Here is a 23,246-nt window from a genome sequence, read left to right on the forward strand (position 1 = left end):
AAAGAACAATTTTTTTGTTTTGTTTTCTCGATATCCACCATCATTATCATCATCATCATCAAATAATCATTTTTGTTTTTTTGATTATAAATGTTTTGAAAAATGTCACGGTTAGATCTTCAAAATCGAACCCTAAGAATTGGATTCAACAATGTAAATATTATCAAATTTTTTTGTTTGAAAATTATCTTTTTTTTTATCGAATAACCAGGCACCACCAACAACCGATATATATGGATGGGATGAATCAATACAAGCATATCGACATGTTTACGGTATCGATCCATTTGTTCTGGATATAATGGCCAGATATTTTAATTTTACCTATCAATTGATTGATTGTCATGGAGATTATGGATCACCATTGCCAAATGGATCATTGTCAGGAGCAATTGGTCGATTAGCCAGAAATGTATGTTGATGATTTTGAAAAAACTTTCACTACTTTAATATGATTTAAACTTTCAAGGAATTTGATTTAGGTATCGGTGGTTTTGCCGTTACATATGAACGTTTTAATGTTGTAAAATTTCTTAATTCACATCTATTTGATCAATATACATTTGCAATGGCCAAAATAACAACCATACCGGATTTTGATATATTTTTCAAACCATTCGAATCAATCGTATGGTTATGTCTGCTAATAACATTAATTCTATCATGTTTATTATATTTGGCTATCAAATATTTAATGCCATTTAAACATATAAATCTTATTTTAATAAGTTTGAATATGTTATTACAACAATCCTATCCTATACGTAAAGGTCATCTGATAATTAATTCGGCAAAAATTTGGCTATTTAGTTTTGCTTTTATGAGTATTGTTCTATTGAATATTTATCAATCATATCTATTTTCAATATTAACCATAACGAAATCGAATGAAATTGATAATATTGAAAAATTAGCAGAATCGTGTCGTAAACATCAAACAATACCATATACGATTAAAAATAATTTAATTTATCGAATAATTAGTAAGGATAATCCAAATAAATCAATATTTACAATTAGTAAATATGTAAAATTTGTTAAAAATCATGAAGATGGTATCAAAATGATTCAAAAATTTGATTCAATTGCATTCATATCATCACGAATAAGACTTTCATTTGATCAACAATATTTAGGACCAGATCAATTCTATTTACCAATGGAAAGTCAAGATACAAAATTTTTAACCGTTGTAGGTGCAATAATATGTCGTACGACATTTAAATATCGTAATGAATTTAATCGAATGTAAGTTTATAATAGAAATTTTGTATATGAAAGAATTATAATAAATTGTATTTCATTCTAGAATATCCTACATAATGAGCAATGGTATTATTGAAAAAATTAAAAAACAAGAATTTGAACAAATTGGAAATAAAAATCCTCGAATACGACCATCATTTGAATCATCTAATCATAATGATGATAATTTTAATGAAATTATTATTGATCATGTTCATCATATAACAAAAATTAGTTTGAAACGTTTAAGAATTATATTTCTATTACATGGATTAGGAATGATTTTGGCTATTTGTTGTTTTATCATTGAATGTTTTGGCCGAAATATTTTATCCATTAGATTAACAGCGATATTCAAATCAAAATGTTAATGGCCATCGAAATTGAAAAATGATTATCAACACTTTTATTACAACTAATAGACAAAAAAATCCTTAACATTTTTAGTCGTCATAATCATTGTTCCAAACAAGATTTTCAAAATTACCTCATTTTTCCTTTATATACAAATCTTCAAAAGGCTCAATATTTGTTCCTTTTTGATATGTTAATATTTATAATTATAATAAATAGAATAATTTATATTGATGACATATACATTTTTGTAAATAATAATTATCTTTTCACACACACACACCTACATAAATAATTAAGAATGAATATTCATTTCTCTCTCTCTTTAGCCATTCTTATTTCAATCGATCGAGAAACTTTTATCTAAATATTCTTCTTCACTTGTTTTTGTTTCTTGATTATAAATGTTTTGAATAATGTCACGATTAGATCTTCAAAATCAAACACTAAGAATTGGATTCAACAATGTAAATATTATCAAATTTTTTTATCTGGAAATTTTCTTTTGTTTTTTCACGTTAAAAAATTATCTTTTTTTCTCTGAATAAGAAACCACCAATAACCAATATATATGGATGGGATGAATCAATGCAAACATATCGGCATATTTATGGTACCGATCCATTTGTTCTGAATTTGTTGGCAAGATATTTTAATTTTACCTATCAATTGATTGACTATCATAGAGATTATGGATCATTATCATCGAATGGATCATGGACAGGAACAATTGGTCAATTAGCCAGAAATGTATGAATGATAAATAATGATGGTTTTGAAAAACGTTTACTTAATATGATTTAAACTTTTAAGGAACTTGATTTAGGTATCGGTGGTTATGCCATTACATATGAACGTATAAATGTTATAAAATTTCTACATCCACATCTATTTAGTCAACATACATTTGCAATGGCCAAAATAACAATCTTACCGGATTTTGATATATTTTTCAAACCATTCGAATCAATTGTATGGTTATGTTTGCTAATAACATTAATTCTATCATGTTTATTATATTTGGCTATCAAATATTTACTACCATTCAAACATATAAATCTGATTATATGTAGCCTGAATATGTTATTACAACAATCCTATCCAATACGTAAAGATCATCTGATAAGTAATTCGGCAAAAATTTGGTTATTTAGTTTTGCTATGATGAGTATTGTATTGATAAATATTTATCAATCATATCTATTTTCAATATTAACCCTAATGAAATCAAATGAGATTAATAATATTGAAAAACTAGCGGAATCATGTCAAAAACATCAAACAATACCATATACGATTAAAAATAATTATGCTTATGAAATAATTCGTCATGATAATCCAAATAGTTCAATAAATACGATAACTAAATATATGAAATTTGTTGCAAATTATGAAGATGGTATCAAAATGATTCAAAAATCAAATTCTGTTGTATTCATAACTTCACGAGTTTTACTTTTACTTAGTCAACGATATTTAGGTCGAGATCAATTATATATACCAATCGAAAGTCAAGATACAAATTTTTTAACCATTGTAGGATCAATAATATGTCGTCCAACATTTGAATATCAAAATGAATTTAATCGAATGTAAGTTTATAATAGAAATTTTGTATATGAAAGAATTATAATAATAAATTGTATTTCATTCTAGAATATCCTATATAATGAGCAATGGTATTATTGAAAAAATTGAAAAACAAGAATTTGAACAAATTAGAAATAAAAATTCTGGAATACAACCATCATTTGAATCATTTAATCATAATGATGATAATTTTAATGAAATTATTATTGATCATGTTCATCATATAACAAAAATTAGTTTGAAACGTTTGAGAATTATATTTCTATTACATGGATTAGGAATGATTTTGGCTATTTGTTGTTTTATCATTGAATGTTTTGGCCGAAATATTTTATCCATTGGATTAACAGCGATATTCAAATCAAAATCATCACAACAACAAAAACAACATCACATCTAACAATTATATGAACAAAAATGAACAAATGACATCTATCACAGTTGATCTTTATATACATTCATCAGATGCCTGATTAATTGAACTAGACTTTGTCATAGTTCTAACAATAGACTTGATTTTAATATAATCTTTTCAATTGTAGTTGAATAATTTTCATTTTCTACAATTTCGTTTTGGATATACGTGTGAACCACAATGGGAAGTTTAATGGATCAGCGTCTTTAAAATCAAAATCTTTAGACTGAAAGATTTTGGTGGTTTTGATTTTGCTGTTTCATTACTGAAAGAATTCTTGTCCATAATAAATTTCTCTTCCAATCAAAATAAATGAATATTACGCTTGTTTGCGATCTCTCTTGGTTCTTACTTCCATCGTCGAAGCCAAAATGTATTAATTAGAAACAAAAATAATATAATAGTAACAATTTTAATCAATTAATAAAAACTTGGTTAGATTAACAAACAAGTTCACCATAAATGATGTAAAGAAACAAACAATTTAGTTTGATTTTAAATTGGTTGTTTACAATAAGCTTTCTCAAAACAAATATAAAATACAATGAAAAGCTGATGTACATACACGATACGTAAGAAATGATACGAACATAAAAAGAGGTTTTACAACACTGCTTTATTTAGTCAAAATACATTTGTTTTTATAGCAAAATACTGAGATTGTTCGAAAACGAACAATATGGAAAATCGAATACATCGAACTGTTCATTAGGCTAAGAATTTACTTAGTTCGATCGACGAACTGTTTTAAAGTTGTAATTCAACAGTTCGATTTTAAATGGTTGTTACAATCAGCTTTCTCAAAACAAATATAAAATACAATAAAAAGCTGACATTTATATATGTAAAGAAACGAAATATTATTCGACAATTCGAGTATAAGTTCGTTTCGTCACAGTCTTAGTCTTTTGGTGGTTTCAAGTTTTGTCGGCAATTTTTGATTGTCAATATTTTTCAATGATCGATCGATTTCGGTCTGAATGTCACCACAATTTGACGATACAATCATTGTTGCGGTGAAACTTGGCAAGAGCAATTGCTTCTACAATAGTTTTCCATCGTTCTCTGTCATCCGGATGATGATACGATGAGATTGGTTTGTCCAGGTCCTTCTCCACGCTGTTGCGCCATCTTTCCTTGGGTCTGCCTTTGCCTCTGGAACCGGCAGGTCTATAATTAAACGCCTGGTTTAGCAGCCCGTTGTTTCGCCACAATTTGACGATACATTAGATTTATTTTGGAATCGATTCGAATCATGATGATTTTTCCCACGTAGGAAATTATCGCCATTTCTCAAATCTATCACAACTGCATTTTTTGTCCATTGATCAATGCCATTATTAATGGATAGATTATCATCGATATTGTTCAATATTCGGACCAAATCTTTAAATTCTATTTTTTTAAAAATGAATCAATTAAAAAAAAGCTTTCTTTACTCTGTGAATCACGAGACACAATTTGGTTTTGGTTGGAAAAGGCGATTGATCGAATGAATGATTTGTATTCATGTGTGTGTGTGTGTGTATATAACAAAGAAAGCACGTGGCGGAAAAGGATAAGCAATGAGTATTAGCATGCTGCGGTGCGCAAGCGCATGCTAAAACTCTTTAATTAAGTGCTCTATCCGAAGATATTTGCACTGATTTAAAGTAATAATTGAAATAAAATCAATTCACGAATATATCCCAATGGTGTGAGATTGGTTTTTTCATTTTCAACAATTATTTTGGTTTCTGGTTTACTTTCTAGATAATTCAGAAGTTTCAATATCATTATTTCTGCATGTTCTTCAACATTTATTAGTCCCCGTTCCAGAAATAAAAGATCAATAAAAGGTTAATTTTTATTTATATGATGATGTAACATATTTGTAGTAATTTTGTAAATGAATCGAACTTTATAAATTTTGAAGATGAATAAAATATTGTTTTTGATGATGTAACTATTTTTGCACAATTCGATCAAAGTGAGTTGTCTTTTGACAACAAAAAAAAACTTCTCATATAATACGTAATACATTTTTCTCAAGAAATTTTCTTCCGTTTGATCTTTAATTGTTCAATTGTGTGGAAAAAACTGTATAAAATCAAAGTAAAAAAAAATACACACGTGGTTTAAGATTTTTCAGAAAATTCAGAATACATTTATTCAATGTTTGTGTCTTGTAATCGAATGAATTTGAAAATTTAGAACATTTAGAATACAGGACCGAGAAATACTAAATCGAACAAAAACTCGATAAAGTTCGAAACTTCGAACTCAATTTTCTTGATGTTCGGCTTCTTTACACAATTTTGAATTTTGAAAAGAAATTGAAAAAACAAAAATTGGAACTAAAAAAATCAGTTTAAAACATTTAAAAATTATATTTCAATGACATTTATATTTGGAATGTTTGTTGTTCAATCGTTCGGATATTTTGATCGAAATATTTTATCTATTGGATAATTATTCAAAACAAATGTTAATTGAAAAAAAATGATTATTAACAGGAAAACTTCTTCCAAAAAAAAAAAAACATTTTTGAATATCAAATACACCAATAAATTTATGGATATTTGTTCTTTTCGAAATGTTAATAATAATAAATATGATAATCAACATTTGACGACATCTAAATTTCCTTGTTTTTTAATTAATAATTATCTCTTTTTTACATATACATGTATATAATTATGAATGAATATTCATTTCTTTCACACTCAAGCCAAGGTTATTTCAATCGATCGAGAATCTTTTATCTAAATATTCTTCATCATCATCATCATTATAATCAGTCACTTTCTTTTGTTTTTTTGTTTTGTTTTTGTTTTTCTGATTATAAATGTTTTGAAGAATGTCACGATTAGATCTTCAAAATCGAACCCTAAGAATTGGATTCAACAATGTAAATATTATCAAATTATTTTTATATGGAAATTTTATTTTGTTTTTTCACGTTAAAAAAATTATCTTTTTTTTTTCTCTGAATCAGGCACCACCAATATCCAATATATATGGATGGGATGAATCAATGCAAACATATCGACATGTTTATGGTATCGATCCATTTGTTCTGAATTTGTTGGCCAGATATTTTAATTTTACCTATCAATTGATTGATTATCATAGAGATTATGGATTATTATTATCAAATGGATCATGGACAGGAACAATTGGTCGATTATCTAAAAATGTATGTATAATAATAATATTTTTGTTGTTTTTGAAATATTTACTGTTTTTTTTCTTTTACTTTGAACTTTTTTTTTTCAAAGGAACTTGATTTAGGTATTGGTGGTTTTGCTGTCGCTTATGAACGTTTAAATGTTGTAAAATTTTTGAAACCACATCTATTTGATCAACATACATTTGCAATGGCCAAAATAACAACCATACCGGATTTTGATATATTTTTCAAACCATTCGAATCAATCGTATGGTTATGTCTGCTAATAACATTAATTCTATCATGTTTATTATATTTGGCTATCAAATATTTAATGCCATTTAAACATATAAATCTTATTTTAATAAGTTTGAATATGTTATTACAACAATCCTATCCTATACGTAAAGGTCATCTGATAATTAATTCGGCAAAAATTTGGCTATTTAGTTTTGCTTTTATGAGTATTGTTCTATTGAATATTTATCAATCATATCTATTTTCAATATTAACCATAACGAAATCGAATGAAATTGATAATATTGAAAAATTAGCAGAATCATGTCGTAAACATCAAACAATACCATATACGATTAAAAATAATTTTATTTATCGTATAATTAGTAAGGATAATCCAAATAAATCAATTTATACAATAAGTAAATATATGAAATTTGTTGAAATACATGAAGATGGTATCAAAATGATTCAAAAATCCGATTCGGTTGCATTAATAGCATCACGAATAAGACTTTCATTTGATCAACGATATTTAGGTCAAAATCAATTATATATACCAATGGAAGGTCAAGATACAAATTTTTTAACAGTTGTAGGTGCAATAATATGTCGTCCAACATTTAAATATCGTAATGAATTTAATCGAATGTAAGTTTATAATAGAAATTTTGTATATATGAAAGAATTATAATAAATTGTATTTCATTCTAGAATTTCCCATATAATGAACTCGGGTATTATTAAAAAAATTGAAAAACAAGAATTTGTAAAAATTCTAAATAAAAATCATCGAATAAGATATCGTCAAATTGAATCAAATGATAATCATAATCATAATGAAATTATTCATATTAATCATTTTCATCAAATAACAAAAATCAATTTAAAACATTTAAAAATTATATTTCTATTACATTTATTTGGAATATTTTTATCATTTTGTTGCTTTATCATTGAATATTTTGGCCGAAATATATTTTATCATTGAAAAAATGGATGTCCATAAATGATTAACACTTTTATTACAACTAAAACAGAACCAAAAAAACCTTAACATTCGTAATCAACATCGTCATCAAGAAATGATTTTCAAAATCACCGCCTCTCTTTCTCTTTCTTTTTCTCCGTTGTTTGTTCTTTTTTAATATTCCCATGCAAATTATTCGAACAAACGAACAATTTGGGGAGAAAAGAGAGCCAGAAAAAAAACCAGTTACAACATGTTTAATCCAGTTAAAAAATGTTTCAACGTGATCATCATCAAATGATCACGACCAATCATCATGTGATGATGATGATCAAAGAAAAATGAACTTAACATTCAGTCATCATCATCATCATCATTATCGTCCATTTTGGCTAAATTCTCAAATCAATGTTCAGACAAAAAAACCGAACAATTTTATTTTTCAACGATTATTACATCAGCATTATAATTCAAATGTGACAAAAAAGCACAAACACACATAGACAAGACATTGTCGGTTTGTTTTTTTATATATATTGTTTTGTGACGCTCCCAAAATATCTGGTTTTTTGTTTCGGAGAAAGAAACAAAATTCATTTCGACTATTCAACCACACCACCATCATGATTATATAGATTTTGTTGGCGCCCGCGCCCGAACTCCTTCTCTCTATAGCTCTCTTGCTCTCTTTTTTTTTGCTTATGTTTTTCTATCTTTGTCTGTAATAACTTCGTCTTCGTCATCATCATCTGCTATCGTGTTTCATATCATCGCATCTTCAAATTGAACAACAACGACATTTTTTTTTTCATTTATCGTGCTCCGATTTCATAAATAACATTGATTTGTCCCTGAGTGTGTGTGTGGTGTTTATTTGCTTGTGAAATAATATTAATAAAAAACATCGCATCAATACTTCCGTCGTATCTTGGCTGAAAGAAAAGAAATTAACACCCGAAAAAATTTCACTATTTGTTTTTTGGCTGGTTTGTTCATCCTCATATTAAGGCGGCGGTCCCACTTGTATAAACTAAAAAAACTAGTTTGCCGGATCATGCTTGCTTGATATGTTAAACTCGAAAGTTTGTCAAATCGCAAACTTTTCCCGTTTTCTACTTCCACAGTGCATTTTTCGGTTTAGTCTGTTTGTTAGTTTATACAAGTGGGACCGCCGCCTAACGGATTTTATTGTAATTTAGTTTTCTATTATTATTTTTTTCGGTGCGTCTAGGTGAAATTAAACAACAACAACAAAGTAGCTGTTGTATCCAATTTTTTCTTTTGGCTGTATCCAATTTTTCTTTCCTCCATCTAATTAAACAAAAGGCAACAAAAAAAAATGGCAAATTCACCCGATCATTCACCAGTTGATGATTCAATCGATCCGGACAAAGAAGCAAGGATGTTATTAAATCCACCAACTGATTCGGTAAATATATTTTCTTTTTTTCTTTTTTTGTAATTTGAATCGATTTTGAATAATTTTTCGATTTTGAATTTTGAATTTTTGAAAATTTTTTTAGGTTCAATTTACAACCACCAATTCAGCAACTGCACCACGTGATCCAACTAATGGACAGGTTTTGTTATCACCTACTGGATCAAATGGTGGTGTACCAAATTCACCATCAGCTATTCGTAGCGGTGTTGGTATGACTAAACAAGAATTAATGAAATATGCTAACGATCCATTTTGGGTTCGTTTGCGTACATTTTTATTCATCTTGTTCTGGGTAATTTGGTTTGCAATGCTTATCGGTTCAGTTATTATTGTAGCTATGGCACCTGGTTGTCCAGCTACAGCATCATTACCATGGTGGAAAAAATCATCAATAATGCAATTATATTTGGGTGAAACACCACCAACAAATCGTAGTATTTATGTTGGTCAATTATCACAAAAATTGGATAATGTTGAATCACGTTTGCAAGAATTAGCTGATAAAAATGTTGATACTATTATTATCGGACCATTCGATGCATACATTTTAATGGATGCACCAAATGAAAATAATTCAACTATTGATTCGATTAATGTACTACGAACAAAAATTCAATCATTAGCTAAAAATGATAAAGAAATTAAAGTAATTGTTTCATTACGTTTACAACAAACACCTGAAACATTTCATTGGTTTAATTGGTCAAAATCAAATCAATCGGATTATGAAGATGCGTATATTTGGTCGAATGAAAAACCTAAAACACAATATTATAAATATGATGTTGATCGTTTACAATATGTTGCATTAGGTTCAAATGATAGTCCATTATTGAATTATGGTTCAGCTAAAGTTCGTGAATTAATTCATAATACAATATTGGAATGGATGAAAACAAAAATTGAAGGTATTCAAAATGGTGCTATTTGGATACAAGATCCAACAACTGGTGAATTGAATAAATCAAAAGAAGCTGAATTAGATATGAAACGATCGGTAAAAACAGCCGGACAGAATAAAGTATTCTTGATTACTGATCAACAATTAGCTGAAAGTGCATTCGATGATGGTGAAGAAGAAGCATCATTCGATATGGCACCAGATTCAAAATTTTGGGAAGATTTACAAAAAGAATTTAAACCCGATCAAGAAAAAGGATTAAAAGAATTATTTGAACGTCGTTTTGCACCATATATTGAACATGATCAAAAATCAATGAATGATCAGAATAAAACTGAATCAGATATTTTAGTTACAAGAGAAAATGTTGGTAAACATTGGCGTTCATATCAGATATCACATCCAGCCGATCCAATCAATCGTATTAATCGTGAATGGGGTCTATCAATGGCTGAAGGTGCATTAATTGCCATATATATGATGCCACGTGTTACACCAGTATTACAATTTGATTTAGTTGCTATACCGGATATACAATCCATATTGAATAAATCAACTATACCGGAAAAAATGTTAAAATTAAGACAAGATTATCCGGAAACATTTTTAGCTGGACGTACAATATTACCAAAAGTACAAGGATCATCAACAATTTTTGCATTATATCGTGGTGCTAAAAAAGATAATGGCTATCTATTGTTAATTAATCAACAAACAAAACAACAAACCATATCGATTGATTCAAATGAATTACCCTATCAAGATACAGTTATATCAAGACGTGTTATTTTAGTGAATAGTGATTCACAAACAAAAGATTCAATCATTGGTATTGATATTAATCTTGGCCAGATAAAAATGGATGCCAAACAAACATTATTGATTGAATTTAGTGTCAATTAATCAATTGATGACAAAACAAAAATCGTTTGAATTTCAAACTAATTAAAATTAATTAATATTCATTTCAGAAACAAACAAACAAACAAACATTTACTATAATTCAATTTATCATGATAATAATCGAAATAACAAAGAAAACTTTTTAAAAAAAATATCGATTTTATTTAGCCAAAAAAAAAAAACAATTATGTAGCACTTTTTGATTTTTTAAAAATAATAATAATTTTTGTGAAATTTTATTTAATTAATTAATTAGATTTTTTTAAAAATTGAAAAAATTAAATAATAAAATCTTCACTACGTACACGATCTAATTGATTAATATTTTCAACAATCGATTGACGACGACGATTTTTAACAATAGTATCGGTTAATGATTGAACATCCGAATCATTTGTATGACAAAATTTGGCAATTGTACGAAATTGTTGTCGCATAAATACTGAATTTATAACACGTAATTTAATTTGTTCTAATTTTTCTAAAAATTTTTGATGAACATTAAAAAATTCTTCAACATTTTCCGTATCATTTTCAAAACGATTTATTGTTTGTTGTATTAATTCTTTTAAACGATATTCCATTTGATAGCCAAATTGAAATATAAGATTTGCCAAACGAAAACGAAATAGATAAATATTTTTCTTCAAATCATTATAACGAAATTTTGATGATAATAAAAAATCATTACCAATTAAATATTGAAAATATCTTAAACGTAATAGAAATTGAAATAATTCATTAAATAGATCATTAATTTTTGCATTAAACATAAGTGTTAATGGCCAAAAATTATTCAATTCATCAAAGGTCGTTGTCGTCGTCGTTGTTATATTGTTTTTTCGTTTACTTTTCTTTGATAAATCGATATTATTATTTTTATCAATAATAATCGATGTTGATGATGATGATGATGATGATGGTACAAAATAAAATATATCAAATGAATGTACAATCCAATCAAAATCATTATTACTATGATTAAAATGATTTTTAAATTTTTCTGTTTGAATTGCCAATGAAATATGTGGTTGAAAATAATTATGACCATTATCATTATCGTTATCATCATTTTGTAAATAAGAACGATGAATTTGTTTCATTAATGAATCTAATTCAGAAAATGAACGACGATAACGTGCACGTTGAAGTTGATCTTTCAATATTGGAAATAAAAAATACATATAAAGTAATGTATGTTGAACATTTTGACATAGAAAAAAATTCGTATAATAATTAAACAGGCGAAGATAACGGCGACGTAATTCGGGTAGAAATTCCTGTACAATAGGACGACTTATTGTTTCGAATGTTTCATTTAAAGCTTCATTCAATATACTGGTTATATTCAAACAAGTATTCAATGGTAATCGATATGTTTTAAATCGTCGTTTTTGATATTCTGAAATCAGATTATTATTATCCATTATTATTGATTCATTCGTTTCATAGGAATCACAAAAAATATCAAATAATTTTTCATCAAAATTTTCGCAATTAATTTTTAACATTCGAAACATTATCGAACGAAATAAATCAATAATACGAATGGATTGAAATCGATTCAATGAATCCATGTGGAGATGATTTTTACGGCAAACAAATGAACATTTTATAGCTTCGGACATTAAATTTAATGATTCAAATTGAAATAATTGTAATGATTTAAATTGTTCGTCGACGAAAAGAAAATCATGCCAAAATTTTGACATTTCAGTTACCTTACAAACATTATGATATAATTGATTTTTTGAACGAAATTTTGATTCGAATAGAAATTCATTTGATGAAATTTCCGATATTGAAGTTAATGATTTGAGCATCGTTTCTAATGATATGAACAATATTCGTAAACAATGATCCAACATTGTATATGCTAAACTACGAATTCTTATATCTGGAATCGATAAACGTTTATGTATAGCATCCAATGTTTGACGACAAAAATATCGATGAAGACTAGTTTCCATTTGAAAAAATGAATCCGATATAGTGATCGAATCAGATGATTGATTTTTTGAATCATTTCGAATGATTTCCTGATGAATAGCATATAGATTTCGTATCGATAATAATAGTTGACCATTTTGTTCAGAATCTAAAAATGATTCAACCAAAATTAATCGAACATTTTTATCCGGATCAATATTGGTTTCTGATTTAATAAAATGTTGTCGAGCTTGTAAAGTTTTCTCCATCAATTCAGCAAGAATTTTACCCAAAACATTTTGATATGCAAAAAAAGTTTTACCACGAAAATATTCCGTATCAACAAATGTTGACATACGACGATACATCGTACCGATCGGGGCAAATTTTGAAAGAAATGATCGATATGTTTGTAAATTAACATTGGTCATTGAATAACATTTGGTCGGTGTGAATTGTTGTTCATTATCATTCCAGATAAAAGATTCGGATTCAAAACCGATCAACATTGATAAAATATGTTCGATAACTTCTAATTTGGTTAGTCTTCTTTGAATAAATCGTTCTTCAAGTAAATGTATACATTCAACATGATTCATTGGTTCATGAACCCTAATCCATTCAGGTAAATATGGATTGATTTCTTGTTTTTTTGTTGGCATGATTAACAATAATTTTGAGAAATTTAATCATTCAACAAGTGATCGAATTTATTTAAATACAAATATTTTCAAGCTTTTCTTCTCATCTGATGAAAGAATAAAAAACAATCCACACAGTGTAGGAGTATTATTTTTAAAAATTTTCTGGATTTAATCAAGAACAAATTAGAAATAAACGGAATGATTTTGATTAATAAATTTTTTTGTTTTGAAGAAATTCAAATAAAAAAAAAACTTAACGGCATTTTTGATATCGTTCATAGATGACAGTACTCAAAAAGGAAAACGAGAATGGTATCCGTACTTTGATGTTTTCATGCTACTACAAATATTTTTTTGAGCATTTAGATTTTGTTGTAGTAGTATGGAACATAGCTATGCTCATGTTGAGTCAAAATTGCGTCGTTTTTTTTTTTTTTTTTTGTTGTTGTTGTTTTTGTTTTGTTGGCTGTTTGTTGTATATTTGTCGGCATTTTTATTTTCCCGTAAAATTTAATCAATTTTATCATCAAAATTACCGTCCAAATTAATTATTTTTCAACCGATAATAATATACATCGTTAAATCCATACAGCCATCAAACTGGAAACCATAATGTAAGTGATGGAATCGAATTCATTTTAATGATATTTCCCATCGTTAAATTTTCAGCATTTTTTTTTGTACCCTAAAGTTGTTTGATGATTTTGATTTGGGTTTTACTAATTTAACTAATTTTCTCCTTCATCAAATTAGGTTTCAAACAAACAACCAAACAAAAACTTTTTTTTGAAGATTAAACTTCGAAAAAAAAACTAAAACAACAAACATGCAATACAATATCGAAAAGAATTGAATTTGATCATCATTTCAATTTCAAAATTTCGTTTCGGGCCTTTCATTTGTTGTGATTTCGAATTATTTTTTTTCTCGTTTTATCGTTATTGTTGGTCTAAATTTTTTTTTGTTGTTTCGAAAATTTCAGAAAAGAAAAATAGCTAAAAAGAATTTCGTTTTTGGTATTGGTGTTGCTGTGTGTGTGTGTGTTTTGTATGTGAATGTGACGACGGTGTGTGGGTGAGTTTGTTTGTTTGTTTTTCCTGTATGTTTGTGGATTATCCTTGTGTCTTGTTGCTGTTGCTGTTTTATTAACCAAAAAAAAAAAAAAAAAAAAAAATTCTGTAAAAATCTGTCCAGAAATTCAAGAAGATAAAATTTTCATCTCAATTAATCAATTAATTTGTGATAGTAATTTAATCGTCTCTTGTCTATCTAACTAACTCTGTCTGGATTCGATAAATCAATTGATTATCGAAAACAAAATCAATTTTGAATTTCGATTTGTTTTTTTTTGTTGTGTTGAAAATTTGTCAATTCAGCAACAAATTTCGATATGTCTAAATTTCATTATGTTTTAGATAATCAATTACCATCAACATCATCATCATCGTCAACATCGACGTTGTTACAGAATCAACATCATCATTTACAACAGCAATTATCCACATTACAGATGCATCATCAACAACAACAACAACACCATCATCATTCACATCAAACGAATGTATCATCGTTATTGAATCGACAACCAAAATATCAACAGCAGCAACAAGGACATTATCCACAGCATCAACAACAGCAAATTAAATATGGTCATCAACAGCAGCAACAACAACAACAATTTCATTCCGCATTTGAATCATTTTTACAAATACCGCCAACATCCGCTTCAGCAGTGGCCATTTCACAACAACAACAATCATTAAATCATCATAAACATCATCATCATAATTCGCAAATGGCTCCATCAAGAATAATTGGTGATGATGATTTTCGATCAAATAATAGTTCAACTAATCAATCATTATTGTCATTAAATGAATCGGGTGATCAAGATCAGGATGAACAATCAACTTGTGGATATGGACCAGTGATTGAACATGATGATATTGATTATGATGATGATGATGAAAATGATGGTGGCGATGACGATAACGAACAGTCAAATAATATGAATAGCAATTATAATTCATCATGGATATTCAAAGAAGATTTTATTATCAATCATACACCATCAAGGCGACAAGGTATCAACTATGCGGACGAGATTGAATATCGACGTAAAGGAACCAAATTTATAAGAGATTTGACTAAATTATTAAAAATGAAGCCCATCTGTAAGGAAACGGCATATGTCTATTTTCATCGTTTTTTTATGCTACGATCATTTCGACAATATGATCCGATACGCATTGCTATGGCATCGCTATATTTTGCTTGTAAATATGAAGATCATCCATTGCCTAAAGATCATCTTATACAGGTATCATATTTATTGATTAATAATTATGTGAACAAACAACAACCATCACATAAATTGAATAAAGATGATAAGGTATGAATGTTATTTTTTTCAAAATTATTCTTTGCGATTGATGGTGAATTTTCTTTCTTTATGAATTTTTCAAGGAATACATTGAATACTGTGATCGATTAATAATGGACGAAAATTTAATGATACAATTATTAGGATTTGATAATCTACGTGTAACACATTTTCAAGTATTGGTTGTTGAAAGTTATTCTCGTAATCCGATTCAAGGTACTACACAAGAATTATATACGGCAGCCTATCAGATTGCATCCGAATTGAATCGATTAACAACGTTATGTCTTGAATATCCTGCACCATTTTTGGCTGCTGTATCAATCTATTTGGCTGCTTGTTACAAAACGATAAGGGTGAGAAAATTCTAGCTAAATTGACAAAAAAAAATTTAGAATTTTCTCTTTTATTCTTTGCGTTTTTGTTTTGCCATCCGGTTTTTTTCCTATCATTTTTTATGAATCTTATAACAAAAAAAAATTAGCTTCCGGATGATTGGTGTCAAACTATGATGACTGATGTAAAAAATCCTATGGATATGAAAAAATTGGTGATACAAATTGGTGAAAAATATCGTGAATCATTATCATCATCACAATTGATACAGAAAATTTTGACCGAAGAATATCGACGCCAATATGGATCGCCGCCATCGAATGTTATGAAAAAATCTAATGAACAAAAATCCAATTCAACCATTGATCAACAAAAACAGCATCCAACATTAGGAGCATTATTGATGACAAATTTTTCACCTGATAGTGCATATTCAAGTTCTAGTTCAACGGCTGCTGCTTATTCTCCGGCCGAACAACCACAACTACAACCGGTGAATTCTACACCATCATCATCTAATATATCTGGTGATCGAAAATCTCGATTACAGGTTCGATATTGATCATTAATTTTTTGTTTGTTTGTTTGTTCAGGATTATGATCCACTAATGTTGAATCTTGATTTTGATTAGATAAATCAACAAACTGCTGGTGGAAGAAATGTTCGATCAATAATGAATCCCATTTCGGTTTCGACATCACAATCGCAACAACAACCACAACAGCAGACAAGATATTCAATGGCCAATAAAAATAATAACAACAATTACCAAAGTAACAATAATAATATGAATCAACAACAACAACAACAATCGAACAAGAAACGTAGTGCTACTAATGTAATGAATAATAATAATTTTAATGATGGTCAATTTAATTTTGCTCAACAACAACAACAATCTTCACAAAAAATTGATTTTTCAAATATCAACCAGAACAACAACAATGATATGATATTGAATAGAAATAATTTGAATCTTCAACATTATCGATCGTTAATCAATGTTGGTAATATCAACAACAACAACAACAATAATACTAATCAATTATCAAGAAATCTACAACAACATATGAATAATAATGGTAATAAGAAATTCAAATCAAATCATGCAATTGAAACATTATCAAATGAATATTATCGTCACAATAATAATAACAACAATTATAATCGTCATCATCATCATCAACAACAAATGTCATTACATCAACAAGATGCTGCCTATACGATACAACAACAATTGGGTATAATGTTTCAAAATTCAGTTGCGAATGGTGTTGGTGGTGGTGGTGGTGGTGGCAATAATAATACTTCACTTGTAACTGGTTCTTCATTTCAACAACAACAACAACAACATCATCGAAAAAATTTGTGATATAATTAAAAAAAAAAATTTCATTCATTCATTCATCAAATTTGATATTGTTTTTTTTTCTCTCTGATCATCAACATCATTTTTGTGTGTGTTTGGTATGGATAATAATTTGCGCACATACATTGCACACACACACACATTATCATCATCATTATTATTATTGGTCATCCATTTCGAAATGATTTAACTTTATAGTTTGATTTTCTTTTTTTGTCTATCCAAATAATTTTGATATAACCAATTCAATTTATTTAAATTGTCATGTGGGTGTGTGTTAATCATATATGTGTGTCTGTGTGCATAATATTTTCAACAACAACAACAACAAAACACAAAATGTGTAAAACTGAAGATTTGGAAAAAAGAAAAACAGAAACAAAAACAAAATAGAAAATGTTTGAATGAAATATATATACTTTTTGTGATTCTTTAATTGATTTTTTTCTCTAATTCTTTTTTTTCAAGTTAATTGATAAAAAATATTCTTAATTTTCATCATTCATCAATTTTCATGATTTATTCATCATATCCCATTCATATTATTGATATATTTTAAAACAAAACAACAACAAAAAAGGATGTCGATGGATGCATTTGGTCATTGTCGTCGTCATCATCATTTTGTGATTGTGATTTTTGTTGTTGTTGTTGTCAAATTAATTGAGTCCAGCCAGTAAACGACAATAACATCTGATATATCATCCATCATAAGAAAAACTGCGAAATCAAATTCGAACGAATATATTCATTCGAATTCTTATCATATGTGATCATTATATATTTTTTTTTTTTTCGCTGTTTGTTTGTTTCTCTGACTGAAATTTCATTTTCATTTTCTTCTTCTTTTGATTATTTTAGAAAAAAAATGTCATAGAAACAACAATGTTTTTTTCCTTTGATTGTTTTCTCTTCACCAAAAAAAAAATTAGGATTTTCAAATTTTTTTTTCATTCCATTTTCAATGTTTGTTGTCCCCCTCCATCATCATCATCACCACCAACCACAACAATTCGAAAAAGAAAACATCGATCATCGATTCGTTCATCACGTTAAATTCTTAAAAAAACAACAAAAAAAAATCCATTTCATTTGTCATTCGATTTTTGTCATTTTTGATTTGTTTTGGAAAAAAAATTATTATAAAAAAAAACTAATAAAAAAAATTATTTCATTTTTATTTCAATCTTTGTTGTCTAATCTTTAATTTATGATGTCGATGATGATGATGGTTTGTTTGATTTCAATAGAAAAAAAAATTTCGGTTATTTATCAAATCGAATTATAAATATCTCCTGATTTTTTGCTTTTTCGTAAATTCAATTGATAGACTAACTTTTATATATAGGTTAGTTTGTGAATGTTGTTCGTTTTTTTTCATTCGTCTGGATGAAAACTAAATCATTTGATTTTCATTTGATTTGTTTTGGAAAGAAAAAGTGAAATTTTCTCTTGAGTTTTTCTAAAATTAATCAACAATGTCGGCCGATTTAAGCAGTAAGTTAGAATTTAATTTTTTACTGATTAATTAATTAATCTATTAAAATGAAGAAATGCGTAAAGAATATTCTGATCGACATCAAATTCTTGATGAAAATGATATAATTGATGATCCATTTGAATTATTTCATTATTGGTTTGAAATGGCCAAACAAAAAGCACCGGATGATAAATGGACTGAAACGAATGCTGTTTGTTTGTCAACAGCAACAAAGTTAGTTTTGATCATCATTTGATTGTTTTGTAATTTATTCTGTTTGTTTGTTTTGTTTTGTTTTGTTTTGTTTTGTTTTGTTTTTTTGTTTTTTTTTGTTATTGTCATCAGAGATGGTCGACCATCATCAAGAATGGTTTTGTTAAAAGGATATGATCCAAAAAATGGTTTTACATTTTTTACCAATTATGAAAGTCGTAAAGGAATTGAAATTGTAAGTTAATTGAATTTGAAAAAATCAAATTATTAAAATTTTAATTATTAAAATTTTCATAGCAAGAAAATGAACAGGTTGCATTATTATTCTATTGGAATTATCTTTCACGTCAGATACGTATTGAAGGTTGTGCAAAAAAATCATCAACCGAAGAATCGGATAGATATTTTCAATCAAGACCAAAAATTTCACAGATTAGTGCACGAATATCCGAACAATCAAGACCAATTGATTCACGTGAAACATTAATTCAACGACAACAAAAAGAATTGGAAAAATTTCCCAACAACACTATGATACCGAGACCAGAATTTTGGGGTGGTTTTCATATACAACCAAAACGTTTTGAATTCTGGCAAGGACAAAGTGATCGTACACATGATCGATTTATATTTGAATTTGATTCTATTGAACAAAAATGGCAAAAATATTATCGAATTCAACCATAATTCGAGATGATCATTTCCGATTTTTACATTCAGATTCGAAAAGACTTTTTATTATTTTGAATTTATATTGCCATCTAGTGGAAAAAGAAAATTGTAATAAACATTTCGAATGGAATTATATAATTATAATAATTTCAACAATATATATTCAATTACATAATGTTATTTTAAAAATTCCAACATCTGTTTGTAATAAATAATAATCTGGTGGATCATCATCATCATCATCATCATGATTATCATGAGAATTATTATTCCAAACATTATAATCATTATTAATAATAGTATTTTTCATACAAAGTTTTGATAAAAATAATTGACGATCACATTCTTTATAAAATGTAACCTTTAACATTATTATCGGCAAAGATGATGATTGCAATGATGATGATGATGGTGATTGTTGTTGACATAATTGTAATATTGGATGTCGAAAACATTCCCAAAAATTTTTTATCATCAACTGACATAATGGATTTTTGTTGAATTTTCTTGGCATTTTTCTTTCACTATTGATCATCAATGGTGATATTGTTGTTGTTGTTGTTGTTGTTGTTGTTTGTTGACAGTTTTCAAACAAATCAAATAATTCATTTTCATTTGATTGTTTCCATTCGATCAAATTGATTGACCAATTGTAAATATTATGATCATCACCATGGTTTACTTATTTCCCAATAATAATAATGTTGAGTTTGTATTTCAAAATTGGATTTCAGATTTCCCAGCCCCCCAAGAAAAAAACATCATTGTCATCATTATTTAAATGTGATGATGTCAAAATAAGATCGCCCAAAAATAAATATAACATATCATCATGCAATGATGATGATTGTTTACACGCAAACAAACAAACAACCAACGAATTGTTGTCGTTGTTGTGATTTGTAATTGGAAAATATTTGAAAACAACAACAACAACAAAAAAAAAGAAAAAACGAAACAATTTTCATATTAATATGTAAAATGTATTATGAGGAAAATATATGCACATACCGGATTCAAATGTATTTCGAAACGAAGAGGATGCGGATGATGCGGATGCGGATGATGCAGAAACCAATGAATGTTTACAATGAATATAAAATGCTATGTTAATATTAGGTACTATGATATTATTCGGATTCTGAACATTATCAGTATCATCATTTTGATGATATTGACGAAACATGATTTTGTTTGATTATTGAATGAAAAATCTGCAGTTTTTATTTTTGTTGTTGTTTTTCTACTAACATAATCATCATCATAATAATCAATGAACATTGTTTTTCACAAGTCTTTATCATCATCATCATCATCGAACATTTACATTTTTTTTTCTTTCTGCTTTCACTAATATTCATCATGCATGCATGTTTAACTTTGTTGTTGTTGTTGTTTTATCACACATTCAATCTACATTGAATGAATGAATAAAGTGAATGTCGAAAAAAACCGATTTAAAATTATTCATTGGAGGTTTTGTCTTGTCTTGCCGCTTGTTTGCCTTTTGTATTGTTCTCAATTTCATTTTGTTGTTGTTGTTTTCAATTGACAAATTGTGTGTGTTGAGTGTTTAATGAAAATTTTCGGTACTTTTTTCGCTTTTAAAAGTTATCCCGGCAAAAAAAAAGAAAATCCATTGTGTATTGGATCAATGAAGATTTTTGTTGTTGTTGTTGTTGTTTTTCGATAGGCAAAAAATATTCCAGAAACAAAAATGCATAAACTTTTTTGAAAGAAAAGATTCTTTAATTTTTTTTTTTGTTTTTGCAAAACTTTCTTCCTTCCTCCGGTTGTTGTTGTTGTTGTTGGAATCAATTCGTGTTTGGGAACACTGTTGTCTATTATCTTTTTCTTTATCTCTATTTATTCATCTTTTTGTTTTCACACCGTAAATAATTTCTTCTATTGTTTATTTCTTTTGTTGTTGTTGTTCGAGCGTATAGATCATACATTTTTTTTTTTTTGGATTTCGGATATAACCGGGAGAAACATGATGTGTTGTTGTTGTTGTTGGTTATGTAATTCATAACTACTTACAAGGAGAATGCTGGTTGGTTTCAAAACAACAACAACAACAACAACGGAAAAAACAAGAATTTCTTTTCTTCTGGGTTGTATATGAAAAATTACTCATCATCATCATTTTGATAGATATGAATATAGGAAGGAAAGACCTTATAGACGACACATATATCCATTTTCTTCTCATTCTCAATGTTTATTTTATTTTGTTTGTTTGTTTGTTTTCGTTCCAATCCATATCGGGAGAAAAAAAAATGAAAATTTTCATTTTTTTTACATGTTTTTTTTTGGAATACTCTAAGGAAATGATATATATGCAGATGCAGATGCAGATTTATGGACTTTTTCATTCATTCATTCATTTATATATCCACATTGCATTAGCATGTTCTATTATTTTTCCTCATCACCATCATCATCATGATGATGATGGTGATATACACTCTCTATACACTATTTCGATTATCATTTTTTTGTTGTTGAACCTTTTTTGGTATTTTTCTCTCACTTTTCTTTTGGAGAAAAACAAACAAACAATGATGCGTGTGTGTGCTTCAAAGAAAAAATTCCGAGCGGGGAAAAATATTCTTCATATGATGATGATGATGATAATGGAAGAAAAATGATTCACATATATGAGAGAGAGAAACAAGTGGGAAAAAAACAAATGAAAAATTCTATTGAAAATTCATATTTTGAATTTTTTGTTATTCTTGAACATCACTTCTTTTAAATACTGTAATTAGACAGAATATTTTGTTTGTTTTTCCCATGTTAATTATCCAGACTAAATGTAGAAATACATGTTGTTGTTGTTTGTGTGTGCAGTAAAAATACAGTACACAGTCAGTCAGTAAAATGATCAGTTTGACAAACATAGATTTCCACTTGATTTTCATATGAAGCGAATTTTTTTTAATTTGATTTCGGTAATTTTCTTCTTCTTCATCATCATCATTATAATTTACTTATTATTATTGATGTTTG

The 23,246-nt window shown here is 27.7% G+C and overlaps 7 protein-coding genes across 12 annotated transcripts; 5 read left to right on the forward strand and 2 right to left on the reverse strand.

The window, feature by feature from the left end:
* Nucleotides 1-12: 12 nt before the first annotated feature.
* On the forward strand, nucleotides 13-3,986 carry LOC113795952 (glutamate receptor-like). 4 transcript variants are annotated; one of them, XM_075820433.1, is made up of 4 exons: nucleotides 13-153; nucleotides 212-412; nucleotides 2,413-3,191; nucleotides 3,256-3,972. In XM_075820433.1, exons 1-4 carry the CDS (start codon nucleotides 103-105, stop codon nucleotides 3,587-3,589), a joined length of 1,365 nt encoding a protein of 454 aa, XP_075676548.1. In that variant the 5' UTR covers nucleotides 13-102; the 3' UTR covers nucleotides 3,590-3,972. The 4 variants fall into 4 exon arrangements, with proteins under 4 accessions (XP_075676548.1, XP_075676547.1, XP_075676550.1 ...); XM_075820432.1 differs by lacking the exon at nucleotides 2,413-3,191 and adding an exon at nucleotides 470-1,248 and having other exon boundaries at nucleotides 3,256-3,951; XM_075820435.1 differs by lacking the exons at nucleotides 2,413-3,191; nucleotides 3,256-3,972 and adding exons at nucleotides 470-1,248; nucleotides 1,310-1,830.
* A 2,030-nt stretch (nucleotides 3,987-6,016) lies between these two features.
* Nucleotides 6,017-8,078, forward strand: LOC142645101 (glutamate receptor-like). The gene is made up of 4 exons (XM_075820437.1): nucleotides 6,017-6,494; nucleotides 6,582-6,782; nucleotides 6,865-7,643; nucleotides 7,707-8,078. Exons 1-4 carry the CDS (start codon nucleotides 6,444-6,446, stop codon nucleotides 7,981-7,983), a joined length of 1,308 nt encoding a protein of 435 aa, XP_075676552.1. The 5' UTR covers nucleotides 6,017-6,443; the 3' UTR covers nucleotides 7,984-8,078.
* A 432-nt stretch (nucleotides 8,079-8,510) lies between these two features.
* On the forward strand, nucleotides 8,511-11,516 carry CD98hc (CD98 heavy chain). The gene is made up of 3 exons (XM_027346214.2): nucleotides 8,511-8,948; nucleotides 9,194-9,391; nucleotides 9,486-11,516. The coding sequence occupies exons 2-3, from the start codon at nucleotides 9,302-9,304 to the stop codon at nucleotides 11,205-11,207; spliced, it is 1,812 nt and encodes a 603-aa protein (XP_027202015.2). The 5' UTR covers nucleotides 8,511-8,948; nucleotides 9,194-9,301; the 3' UTR covers nucleotides 11,208-11,516.
* LOC113795954 (uncharacterized) lies at nucleotides 11,147-14,215 on the reverse strand. The gene has a single exon (XM_027346196.2). The coding sequence runs from the start codon at nucleotides 13,796-13,798 to the stop codon at nucleotides 11,486-11,488; it is 2,313 nt and encodes a 770-aa protein (XP_027201997.2). The 5' UTR covers nucleotides 13,799-14,215; the 3' UTR covers nucleotides 11,147-11,485.
* A 22-nt stretch (nucleotides 14,216-14,237) lies between these two features.
* LOC113795975 (uncharacterized) lies at nucleotides 14,238-19,055 on the forward strand. Of its 3 annotated transcripts, XM_027346218.2 has the most exons (6): nucleotides 14,240-14,394; nucleotides 14,534-14,854; nucleotides 15,196-16,172; nucleotides 16,247-16,519; nucleotides 16,648-17,049; nucleotides 17,132-19,055. In XM_027346218.2, the coding sequence occupies exons 3-6, from the start codon at nucleotides 15,291-15,293 to the stop codon at nucleotides 17,870-17,872; spliced, it is 2,298 nt and encodes a 765-aa protein (XP_027202019.2). In that variant the 5' UTR covers nucleotides 14,240-14,394; nucleotides 14,534-14,854; nucleotides 15,196-15,290; the 3' UTR covers nucleotides 17,873-19,055. The 3 variants fall into 3 exon arrangements, with proteins under 3 accessions (XP_027202018.2, XP_075676546.1, XP_027202019.2); XM_027346217.2 differs by lacking the exon at nucleotides 14,534-14,854 and having other exon boundaries at nucleotides 14,238-14,394; XM_075820431.1 differs by having other exon boundaries at nucleotides 14,239-14,394; nucleotides 14,534-16,172.
* Nucleotides 19,056-19,206: 151 nt separating this feature from the next.
* Nucleotides 19,207-20,364, forward strand: LOC113795935 (pyridoxine/pyridoxamine 5'-phosphate oxidase-like). The gene is made up of 4 exons (XM_027346176.2): nucleotides 19,207-19,366; nucleotides 19,421-19,583; nucleotides 19,695-19,797; nucleotides 19,860-20,364. Exons 1-4 carry the CDS (start codon nucleotides 19,348-19,350, stop codon nucleotides 20,247-20,249), a joined length of 675 nt encoding a protein of 224 aa, XP_027201977.2. The 5' UTR covers nucleotides 19,207-19,347; the 3' UTR covers nucleotides 20,250-20,364.
* On the reverse strand, nucleotides 20,353-21,546 carry LOC142645102 (uncharacterized). Its single transcript, XM_075820438.1, has 2 exons — nucleotides 21,246-21,546; nucleotides 20,353-20,915 (listed from the first exon to the last, which is right to left on the reverse strand). The coding sequence occupies exons 1-2, from the start codon at nucleotides 21,418-21,420 to the stop codon at nucleotides 20,398-20,400; spliced, it is 693 nt and encodes a 230-aa protein (XP_075676553.1). The 5' UTR covers nucleotides 21,421-21,546; the 3' UTR covers nucleotides 20,353-20,397.
* Nucleotides 21,547-23,246: the final 1,700 nt, after the last annotated feature.

The sequence above is a fragment of the Dermatophagoides pteronyssinus genome, unplaced genomic scaffold (genome assembly GCF_027571235.1).
Source record: "Dermatophagoides pteronyssinus isolate colony J.1.1.1.1 unplaced genomic scaffold, Derpt_VIB-CSIC_2022.12 sq0006, whole genome shotgun sequence".
NCBI classification, from domain to species: Eukaryota; Metazoa; Arthropoda; class Arachnida; order Sarcoptiformes; family Pyroglyphidae; genus Dermatophagoides; species Dermatophagoides pteronyssinus.